At 36.4% G+C, this 12,326-nt stretch overlaps 1 protein-coding gene across 1 annotated transcript; it reads right to left on the reverse strand.

The window, feature by feature from the left end:
* Positions 1–481: 481 nt before the first annotated feature.
* si:ch211-157c3.4 (uncharacterized protein LOC561592 homolog) lies at positions 482–11,979 on the reverse strand. Its single transcript, XM_039775201.1, has 5 exons — positions 11,681–11,979; positions 7,370–7,450; positions 5,824–5,976; positions 4,652–4,796; positions 482–1,281 (listed from the first exon to the last, which is right to left on the reverse strand). The coding sequence occupies exons 2-5, from the start codon at positions 7,437–7,439 to the stop codon at positions 1,173–1,175; spliced, it is 477 nt and encodes a 158-aa protein (XP_039631135.1). The 5' UTR covers positions 7,440–7,450; positions 11,681–11,979; the 3' UTR covers positions 482–1,172.
* Between the last annotated feature and the right edge of the window lie 347 nt (positions 11,980–12,326).

Consider the following 12,326-nt stretch of genomic DNA (forward strand, 5'->3'; position numbering starts at 1 on the left):
AGATCAAAAATGAGCTTTATGGCCATCAGACTCAATGCCCTGATACAGTGCACATTATCAGAAACATACCACCAAAATGCATGGTGATGGCAGCATCATACTTCTCTGCTGCATGACCTGGAAGGCTTGTGAGGGTAAAATGAGTGCAACAAAATGCAAGCAAAACCGGATGTGTTCTGCAAGAAATCTGAGCCGGGAATTTGGATATTTGTTGAAAACTTCAAGGGGGTTGAATCATTTTTGAAGGTACAGGATCTGATTTGCAAATCACAGTTCAGACATTGCATGTTAACTTTATTCATCTATCTTCTATTATTTTTTTTCTCTGTGTAGGCTTTTTAGTTCAATTTAATGAGTAATATATTTCAGTAACTTTTTTTTTCTTTCAAGAATATAAGGCTGTCTAGTTTTCTCTATAGTCTGCTTCACAAATAGCAGCATTCCAAGGCAGTTAACAAAACAAACCAGGCAAACATGGTTATATAGTACACAATAATGCAAAAAGGCAAAATGCTTTAATTGTAGGATGATGTATTCATAAGGTACCAGCAATTTCTTTCTCAGAATGGCTAAAACAAAGCTACAAGTGTTTTTATCAACTCCTAAAAGTAACTTCCCAGGCCCCATTTACAGTATAATGGATCATTTTATTCTCAAGCTGCTCACAACTATATAACTACAGTAGTACAATTTGTATAGTCATGACCTTTTGGGGGGTAATCTGGAAAGCCTACCTTCTGTCTCATTTATTATTAATGTATATAACCTCTCTTGTTTGTGAAAGGTTCCTACAGCCCATCTTTAATGAGATGCCACACTGTTGTGTGCACTGAATCCACAATGTAGGCACAAAACTTAAAAAATAGAAAAAAAAATAATAACAATGGGTTAAGACTGAATAAAACACTACAGTCATCTGCCAATCATGAACCTGGAAAAGTGCAACTTGCTACATTTTGACCAGACTGGAAAATAGTAATTTCACTGTATTCTATACATAATACATGTGAACTTGAAGAAAGCTACATATTAGAAATAATTGAATTCTACACTTAATATCTTAACTGAAAACATCTTTTAGTTAACCAAATAAGAAAAACCCCATGACATTAACAGATAAAATTGTTTTTTAATGGGTAGATGACTGTATTTCCAGTGTTGCCATCATTTGTTTAGAGACGCTTGTGAACGTAGATTTCCGCACTGCACTGAGAACACTGGTGATGTGCATCTTTGCAGCTGTTCACACAGAATGGGATGAGGCAGCAGCCGAGACTTCCCCTAATATGGAGAAAACATTTATTAATTTATCGAAATAAACATCAGTCTTGAAGGATCTGTTAAGTACCAAGGGCCTTGTGCATAAAATGTGCTTATGCTTAAAGAAGTGCAAATGTCGGGATTTATAAAATGAACTTAGTCTAAAAATTAGCCTGTCATTATGGCCACATTTTGACAATCCATAAGTTCTTTGCATACTTTTTAGGTGTTAGCATTTTAACAACTTCAAGTGGCAAGACAATGATGTGAACAGAAAATCTTGTTTCAGTATGTGTCTGGCACATTGAGATGTTTTTAAACTAATTATATCACACGTAACTGACACTTCCTGACAGCCTCTTGCCGCACCTACCACATCACGAAACAGCTCAGGACTTGGTTGGTAACCACCCAGGCAGACACGCGGTCCAGTCCCCACCATCCGGCAATGACCATCAATCTGCCGCAGCCAGGTGTTACGTGGGTGTCCCCTTAGCCTGGTGCAGCCATTAAGGTCCTCAACAATGAGGATCTTATGAGATGGATCACCCTTGGTGTGCCACATATGCAGTTTGAGGTCATTTCATAACTGGCATTCAGACATAGAGAACAAAGATGTCTACCTACAAGTTTACAAAAAATTGATGGATAGGGAACATCGTTCTTTCTTCAAATTACTTACAAAAGAAAGGAAAATGCCAAAGGAAGTCTGGGGGAAGTTAAATGTTGTGTAGTGTGGTGGTGCCACTTTGTACTATGAGGTGATGTTTTGGGCCATGCAATTTAAATGGTGTTTGGAGTCTATTGAAGATGAATGGCCATCCTATGGACGTAGTTTCACAGGAATTGCACCAGAAAGTTGAGGCCATGAATATGAAAGATTGTTGTGTTACGGTTAGTGTTATAGCCCATGGACATGGTGTTTCAGCTGGGACAGTTTCCACAATTGTTCATGCTCATTTGTTGATATCAATAGTCAGTTTCCAATTGGTTCCCCAAATGATGACCATATTGGAAAGTGCATCACCTTCAGTCTCGAGAACTTGAACCATTTAGAGAAAATCCTACTGATTTTTTTAATGGATTGTTTCTTGGGATGAAACATGGTTCTACCATCATGACCTTGAAACCAAATAAGAGTCAATACAGTGGAAGCATAAGGGGTCCCCAACCCCCATGAAATTTAATGTGCAGTTATTGACCAGAAAGATCATGGCGACAGTTTTCCTATGTGAATAGCGATTTCCCAATGATAATTTCCTCAAGGAGGTGGTAACAAATTGACTGAAGGACAAAGATGAGTCCTTCAATTCTGAAGGGATTCAATTACTGCAACCAAACTGGAATGATAATACATATTTATATAGTACCTTTTCCATGCTCAAGCGCTTAACAAGCGTCGAAGTCAATCTTGGCTTGCTCTCACCTGACCGTAAGGTAATTGGATGTATCTGGTTAGAATTTTAATTATACCACTAAATACAGACAGCAAGACATTGCTGAAAGATGACTGAGATTTCTGCCAGGTCAGCCAGTCCACACTATAAAGCGTAAGTCACCAAATATCCTAAGGTTGTTAAAACCTGTAAAGAAACAGGGATTGCATTTCTGTGTGATGGTCTCTGTAATGAAATTCAGCTCTTGACTCAAAGAGGAAAGCTCTAGGAAGTCTAAATTAGCTTATAAGCCAGTCATCATTATGAGCCAAGACAACATCACAATCCTTAAAAACTTGCTTCTTGTGTAGCTTGCTGTTGGTGATATTCTCCGAAAGAGATAACACTGCCAGTGCCAGTTATGTTGTACAACACTCAACACAATTTGTATAATTTCTCTTTCAGGTGATTGTGCAGAACTATGAGATAGTAAGAGGTATTCTCTGACAGCCTGTATCAATTGACACATTTCCTTTTGTGCCTGCGGTGCTTCATCAGTCAACACATGTGATGTGGGTCTCGCAATACTAGCCGTGGTCTGGGCACTGCATGATGACATTTTGCTATGGCTGTGTTCACTCAGTTGGTCTTGAATTTTTTGCTTTGTGCTTATATAACCTATGGGGGAGGAGCGAAAGCATTTGATTCATCAAAAATTTTGATCTCCTTTATTTTTGTTGGATTTCGACATTTTAGGGTCCTCTGATACCGAAAACATCAATATATTAATGATGGATGTGTGTCACAGTTTCGTGAGGATGGCCTAGAGATAAAACGGCTGTACGGAAAAATACCAAACTTGAAACTTAAGCCTGTTAATGAGATGATGATGTGCTGATTAGTTTTGGAGCCAAATCATGTAAGAGAAAGAGGTACTCTAGAGGAACACTCACATACCTTAATTCTGCAATTAATGATGAATTCTTCATGTCAATTGCTTTCATAATGACCTATTTTATGGTCGGATAGGTCAGCATCATAGCGCTAAATAATTACTGAAATGTTATAAACTAGTTTGGGTCACTTGGTTCCTAGGGCACAAAGCCTACTGACATTCACGTCCAAATTTGTATTATTTGTGAAAGCCATTCTTAAAGAATGTTTTTCCGGGTCACCATTTCTGTCGGTAATACCTCACTAATATGCAGGCGGTGTGGCATAGTGATTAAGGTTTTGGATTTCAAACCCTGAGGTTGTAAGTTCATATCCCTTTAGTGACACACAGTGACCTTGAGCAAGTCACTTCACCTACCTGTGCTCCAACTGAAAAACCAAAAGAAGTAGAACCAATTGTATCATAAATATTTTAAGCCATCTTGGATAAAGGTGTCAGCAAAATAAGTACATGTAATGTAAAATGTGAACCTCAAGCTCACATTCATTGATATTCATGTTCTGTGTTCTCCCATGGTTTGTAGTAAAGACTTAACTCTGGGACATGGACAAATTTATACTTTTTTTTTTTAAATAGTAATTTGTGGTTACTGGTGGGAGGTGGCAGAATGTGTTTGCACTTGTGTTTGCATCTATAGTTGCATGTTGATTTCAGATTTATAAAGGAACTTAGTGCGGCACATGATTGTGCATACAGTTTTATAAATCCCTTTATTGTGAATGTGCCATTTATGCCTTTCAAGCGCATAGAAAATTTTTGTATGTAACCTAAGCAAGATTTTATTCATGAGGCCCCAGGTCTTTACACCAATTGTTTGCTCATATATACAAAACATTTTGAATTTTATTAATGATAATATTAATTGCTTTTGTTTTCTTTGATAAACTAGCTTGTACATTATCTACACACACCTGCACAGAAATTTCATTTCTTCTTTTTATAGCTTTTAGTCACCACACCAAGACTTTGTTCTGTCTAAACTGTTTGCTCAAGGAGGCAAGGTATGGAATCTGAAGCCACATGTCAGGTGGTTGCAAGTATCCTGGAGTGTAACACTTACCCAAATAAAAAGAGCAGCACGCATATCAGCCAGGCAAATCCTCCCGTTGTGTAAGTCACATTTGTTACAGCCTGCTTGCGGCAGTATTGACACTTGGCCAGACACGGCTTATCTCCAAGTACTGGATTAATGACTATTTGATCAGCTTAAAATAAAAAAAGTACAAATTATTTTTCATTCAGCTTAGTCATTTAAACCAATTCATTTGTTTTTCCACCACTGACGCACCATTAAGGTGCTGATCCGGTCTGCTAATTTCTTGGAATATTACATGTGTTAAACTAAGCCAAAAGCTTGTGCATTCAGAAGACTTAAACTTAACTGAAGACAGTTTATTCTCCTCCTATCACAACAACATTAAAATGTGTAGCGCCTCTCAGACCTTCTCAGGCCTTTCAGCTTGTTTGTGGGGACATTGGAATGAATAACTGGACTCTTGAATCAAGACTACTAACTTAGGCCATACAGTGGCTTCAAAAAAGTATTAAAAGTATTCAGACCCCTTCGATATTTCTCACATTGTGTTATGTTGCAGCCTTGTGTTAAAATCATTTAAGTTTAAGAATAACGAAAAACAGGATTTTAGAAATTTTTGTAAATTTATTAGAAATCTAGAACCTGACATCACACAAGTGTTGCTTGATGAGGGAACAAATAAATGTAAATGATTTTAACGTTAGACAGCAACAACTTTTATTTATTTATTTTTTTAATCTTTAAGGGGTTTTAATGTATACAGCACATTGTGCATAGTGTTTTTATATTGGTTGAATCATCAAAAAATAAGAGTCAGTGTGCACTGGCACTTGCTGGACTAATTTAGAATAGCCAGTCAGGTTTACGGTGCATGTGGTAGCAAGGAGGAGAACCACATGAACCCAGGGAGAGCATGTAAACTTTACACAAGGTGTAGTTCTTCTCTGCCATTTCACCTCAACTAGCTACATTGTAATGTCTGACTGAAACATCCTCCTGGCTATTTCTCTTTCTGTATAGTGTTACATTAATGCAAGTAAATTGCAACAGACTATTTCTGTAGTGAAGCCTTTATTTAAAAAACAGTATATTTTATTTATGCATTGCAATCTTTCAAATGTATGACACTTTGTAATGCTACAATAATATACTGAAAGACAATTGGTCAGTGGTATAAATGTGGAAAAGCTACTTACCTACAGAATTTGTTGGTTGGGGCTGGCTGACCACTGGTGCTGTCACTATCTGGATGTTTGTTTGAGGTGGTGGTGGTGCCGGAGCTATATTCTGAAATTGAATATTGATTGGTTGTGCTGCTGGCATTGCTGGTTGCATTGGAACTGGCATCACTGTAGGATTAAGCATGCAGTCAGTTACGTGTTTACTTTAAAGGAATACCTAAAAACAATATTTATTTTTATGTTACCCCATGTAGTTTGTAGTAATGTTATGTCATGTAACTTCCTAACCATCTTAATCCAGACTCGGATTGTGTAGCATGGGGCACAAGGCAGGGACAGACCCTAGACAGGGAGCCAATTCCTCATAACACAAGCATACATTCTTTTTGCTGTGGTTGTTTTTCACACTATTTGCCATTGAACAGCATTGGTCACTATTGACTTCTGTTGTATCATGAACATTTTTTCTGTCTATTCTGCATCAGAAGATAAGAGTAAAATTTTTTCTCTGCCATCACTAATAACTACATGAGGTAAGTGACATATTTAAAAAAAATATATATACGTTTTGGGTGGGGTATACCTTTACAAGAAATGCTTTCGGTCATTTTTGTTGGTGCTTTTTCTTAAGCGGATAGCCAGCTTTTCTAATTTTTGTTTATTTTGACAAGTAAGTGTAAGTAATTTTAAATGTATTTGTGTCTAAAAAAGCAATCATCCTTCAAATATTGGATGTGATAAAGTAATTAAGAACACCTTTTTTGATGGGGCAAATTAAAAAATGTTTTTACATAACAGTTTTATTTCACATTTTTCTTTGACAAGTCATGTTAATAAATGTTTTTCTAGAGTTTCCACAGCAAATCCAAAATTGTGGACCCAGTGACAGAAGTGTGCTCAGTTTGTGTGAGTTCAGAGTGCAAGGAACAGTCTAATTAAATTTCCAGAGTGACCCTCTAAGAAGTTCAGCTGACTGAGAGATCTTCCAGAGTGAGACCGAGTTGGTTTGGGCATCGGGTGAAGATAAATCTTTTCACTGGAGGTTTATCAGTCTTCGCACCTGAACATGTATTGAGAAAATTTTCCAAATATATAAATAAAACACATACAAAACTTAACAAACGAGAGGAGACTACTCAGCCCATCAACTTGTTTTATTAACTAATAGCCAAAATCTCATATATTTCCTAAAGGTCAACGTTTCTGCTTCAACAACATGGCTCAGTAGAATATTTACCTAGTCTGGTGCTGGTAAGGCTTGTCTGAATTGCTATTCTTTTTGCTATTATGATACATAACATGACAATCAGTCCAAAAAAATAATGCTCTTCTGTGTTATATAGCCAATGAAATTTGAGAAAAATTAACTTTAGTGTGTGATGATTTTTTTGTTTTTGATACTTCTGTTCTCACTGTAGAAAGTGAGAAGCGCATTTGCATTTTTGATATATTAAAAGAAATTGAGGTTGTTCAAGTGCCTCTGAGTTTGGTATTAGCTGCCATGTTTAATCTCTAAAGCTCATAACATGGTGTACAGACTCGTTCAACATGACATACATACCTTGTGGTTGGTAGGCCACAGTCCCATATGGAGCTGGTGCTACAGCATACGGTGGAGGAGAAGCATACATTGTTGTTCTTCCTAAAACACAAAGTATATTTAAGAATGGTGTATTTTTCTGCTGCATTTTAAATATCTTACCAATCAGTTCTACACAATGTAGTTTTAACTTTTCAAATAATACGTACATTTTTTGTAAAAGTACACAAGTAGTTAATATTTTCAAGAAAACAGGGCACTTTGACCCACTAGTAGAACTAAATCAAGTCAGAAATGAACTGGAGACACTCGAATCCTAAACCAAACAGAATTTAACATATTACTTGATGCTTGTCTATTCCAGCCAGAATTAGCCTATGAAGTGCTCAGTTCATTGAGAGTGCATGGTATCTACCCCTCAGAAACCTTTATCTTCGCTTTATTTTTGGTATCCTTTGTATTTCTGTTTCTTATTAGCATAGCTAACTGCTCAGGCAATGGGTGTAGTGTGGTATTTAAGATTTGGTGGGTAGTTAAAAAAAAAAAAAAAAAGGTGACGTAATTTATGGCAAAAACCATGTGGTGCAAGCATGATAAAAATCACTTCAAAAACTATACAGTCTCTCTGATACATTTTATGCTATTTTCAAAACAAATGGTCTTCCATAAACCTGCTTGCTGAACCACTTGATTCATCCTTCACATTTATGTAAATGATGTATGAGTCTTTAATCCTTTTAACGTCTACAAAGCATTTTGTCAGAGTGGAATTTCAGAATGTGGTTTAAAAACCAATTAACTCATTTTAAGTGTTGTCTTTAATTTGTCACTAAATATGTAGCAATAGTTAAATGACAAAGGAAACAAAGGTTTCTCATTTTGAGGAATTGCTTTGTGAGACTAAATACTCCAGATAGTCTGGGCCATCTCCAGTTTGTATAGTGCTATGTCTTGCACTTGTACCATCCCGGTAAACTCTGCTATTAAGGGCAAGGATCCTGGTCCACTATTGCAGTATGCCATTTTGGTCTGGATAATCAAGTTGTTCCCTGGTATTATGTGTCGATGAAACTTCAGCAATCCTCAGGGGTGGGGGTCGATTTGTTTTCAATCCTATTTTTTGTAAAAATGGATCTATTTGTATGGAATGATTACAATAAAATGAATACAATTTACAAAAAAAAAAAAGAAACTTTAGCAACCCTTTCAACTTTCAATTGTAAAAGAATAATTGTTTTGCCTTGCACCAATTTTGGCACTGGGTCACTTCAGGCACGCTGTGCAACAGTGCAGTATTTTATTGATGAATGAGTTTTTGCATATCCCATCTACAGTCCACTGTTTTGTAATTTTAAATGGTCAATTTATCATCAGCTTTAGTAAAATTTACAGCTAGACTAATTCACAACAAATTTTGGGACTTCTTCGTCTGCAAGTGTACTCAAAACACTTTTTCGAAACACTTCTCTGGTGTCATAAAAGTATTGCTCTAGATTTTATCCTGTGTACTATTTTATGCCAGACAGTCTAATTATTGCAAATGGAAAATTACAACATTCAGATTTTCCTTTAATTATAATACTTTAACGTGCCCATTTCAGAAAGCCTCTTCAGTGTCAGTACTGGATATTTAGATCCTTCAACCACCACGCAATATCACACAGTAGTGTTTGTCTTCTATAGCTGTCATTATGTCTTGACACATAATACCTAAAACAGTACACCCAACAAAATAATCTTGAGTGTTAGATACTCATCATTCTTTAAATAAACAATTTCAAATTTCTTTACAAATTTAATCAATCTCTGAAGAAGACAAAAAAGACCTCATTTAGTTTAAAGTCTGGCTGTTATTCGTTGACTGCTGGCTCCATTTGCAACACTCAACTGGCATCCTGTGCTAGAAATGTGTCAAGTTGGGGTCTGCATTATCTGTACCAGCTGTGTTTTCTCTTAAACTACCCATATCCTACACTACTTTGATTTTGTTCAAAGTTTTGCTTCATGTCATTTATTAACATACTGTAGTGCTTCACTGGTGATCACTTGACTTACAATGACAACCGACCATTTACAGATCATTACAATGCAACATCAAGTATATTCAGTTGCTTCATATGTGAAACACAGACATCTTTTTCAATTGAGTCACAGTGCCTCAATGTATATAAAAGAGTTAATCTTCTGGCCTCAAGGAGATGGGGAAAAATAAAATGACGACTGCATTTACCTTGTTTAAGTGGGCACTTGTTTTGTAATTGAAAGTGGCTTTTATCCAATCACGCGAGGTTACACTTTCCTTCAAAAACTAGCTGTACTTCTCTATTTTCTGTTTGACAGATGTGAGGACCTATTTCTGAAATCAAAAAGCTAATGAGCTGTTCATCTTTGAGGAGCTGAAAGCTGAGATCTACTCTGCCAAGCCAAGCACCATAACAGTGACTGAACCCAGTCTGAGAAGACTAAGAAGCAGCCATTACTTCAAGAATAAAACAGCATCTAAACTCTTGGGCCAGAAAGGGATGCTTTTTTCTATGAAGTGCAGAGGACACAGCAAAAAACCCAACTGACAATTCACCACAAACAAACAAACCCTTATCTCAAAGGACTGCACTCCAACGCTAAAAGAATCTTCCCCTTGATCCTGGAGCAGCAACTCCTTACAACATCAGACACCATTCATAAAGACTTGGTATCGTAAAATTCTTTATCTGTGACAAGATAAATTAGAACTTGAAATCAGGAAGGGTGTGATGCTGATTTTCTTTATGCCTCCCTAATAGTGATGTCACAATGTCTCTCACACACAAACCTAACAGCAAGCAACAGCCCAAACAGCTGATTCAAAAAGGTGTTGGGGGAAGGAACACAATTTAAATAAAGCAATTTTAAAAACGTAAGAAACAAGTGTGACCACAAGATTCCTTGATGTGTAAAACCCCCACAAACAAAGTTTTTATTTTTTTCAGATTAAGGAAAATGAATAAAAATAATACAAAATTCAAATCATGACATTTGTTTGCATTTCAAATGTGTTCTATTGTATACACTTTAAAAAGTGTTAAAGTAACGGTATCTTTAACTATCAAATGTTTGACACCTCTGAGGTTTTAGTATTAGTTTGCAAAATCGTTAAAATTGTTGGGGGGAATACAGTATACTACAAGTAACATCCTTTTGTGTAGTCAGATTACTTTTTAAAGTACACAATACTTATTAAAGTAAAACAATTTTTAATTTTATGTATTGACAGAAATAAACATTTCTGCATTATTTCATAGAATTATATTTGATGTTACAAGTATACATTCAATCCTGAACGTGCTGAGGGGACATGTAAGGTGCCCAGTCTAGGGTCACAGGGAGCCAGTGATTATCACAAAAGCACTACAAGTAAGGCAAGAAGCAAACATGGTAGACAATATGTCGGACCTTGGCAGGGATCGATTGTGCAACCATTCAGAAAAGAGTGTGCCGCATGTAATCCACTAACAGAAATGCATTAATAAAGTGTCAATTAAATTTTAATCCACCTACAGATATGTTGAAACAATGAGATTGGGTGTTACTGCGGACATTACTCAAAATGCACATTTTCGGGGGGCTCAATTTGGGGAGGGAAAACATGGATGATTGTTATTTATCTCGCAGCCCGTGAAGGAATAAACATATTTACAAAAGGCAAGAGAATTCTCAAATCTGCCCTTGTTTCTGGTCAGTTTAATGAAGTTTGCTAACATACTGGCCAGTGAAATGTGCAGTTTGTCATGCAAAACAAGAAAAGTAACAAACCTCATGTAACACATCCCAATTTATAATAATTAACTATATGATCTGTTTAGTTACTTTTTTTTTTTTTTAAGTAATGAGTAATGTAAATAAGATACTTTAAAAGCAATGTTTCTAAATAGTAATCGTTAACTGTCAAACATCAAGTATAAACAAATGAAACTTCACAAGAACCTGTTTTGCTCCAAGCATTTAATGACTTTAGTACAATTCCGCAGTGAGTGAAAATAACAAATTTATGAGACCGATTGAACACGTTTGTATTCACGGTATTCGCTGTGCAGCACAGATTTGCATTTTCCGTCAGTATTTAAATGTGAAAAAGCACAGATTAAAATATACGCTGAAAGTAGTTATCAACAAATGCAAGTAAGGCATAAAAATTCAAGTTGGAAGTGCATCTGGATCCAGTCAGCTGACAGCAACTAAACATAGCATAGTAAATAGTTTCCCTTCTATATTTCTTAAATTATAAAATTGTTGATTACAATAATATTAAAGCAGAAATTTCCTTATAATTCCAGAGTTTATTTACGTTCTTACCAGAGATGTTGCCAGGAGAGTCAAGTGAAACAAGTGTTCAGTTTGGATGCCGGTATTAAAATTCAAGTCCAGCCACTCTTATGGTATGCAAAGGTGTCAGGTATCAGCATTACTGTAAGGAACAGAGACTTGTCTGTCCTGTTACTATAGTCAATGACGCATATTGGAAAGGGGTGGAAGCCTCATGGTGCGATCTCGAGAAACGAAACTGTCTTATTGGATTTAACAACTCAGAATATTCACTTCTATGCAAAGCTTTCTATACTAAATATACTTTTTCTCTACAGGGCAGTGAAGAACCTGTTCTGCTTTACAGGTCTTGTGGAGGCCTCACATACCCTTGTTGCCATGTTTGGAATTTGCTGTCAGAGCACTCGAAACATAACTGGTAGTGATGATATTATGTAATCTGGGATGCTGAAGCTAACAGGTTTTGATGGTGGTGCAAAATTGGGTAGTAATATCTAGTGTAGCCAAACTGGTTGAGAACTCATGCCCATATAAAGCCTGGTTTGCTGCAAACTTGACGATGCAAATATTTGAATGGCTTTCAATTGCATCAAGAATTCAATTTACAATTCCTGTCCTCACCTTCAGATCACTGCATGGCACTGCTCTTCAATATCTCCAGTCTTGACTCCCTGCA

This window comes from Polypterus senegalus, chromosome 13 (genome assembly GCF_016835505.1).
Source record: "Polypterus senegalus isolate Bchr_013 chromosome 13, ASM1683550v1, whole genome shotgun sequence".
Taxonomy (NCBI): domain Eukaryota; kingdom Metazoa; phylum Chordata; class Cladistia; order Polypteriformes; family Polypteridae; genus Polypterus; species Polypterus senegalus.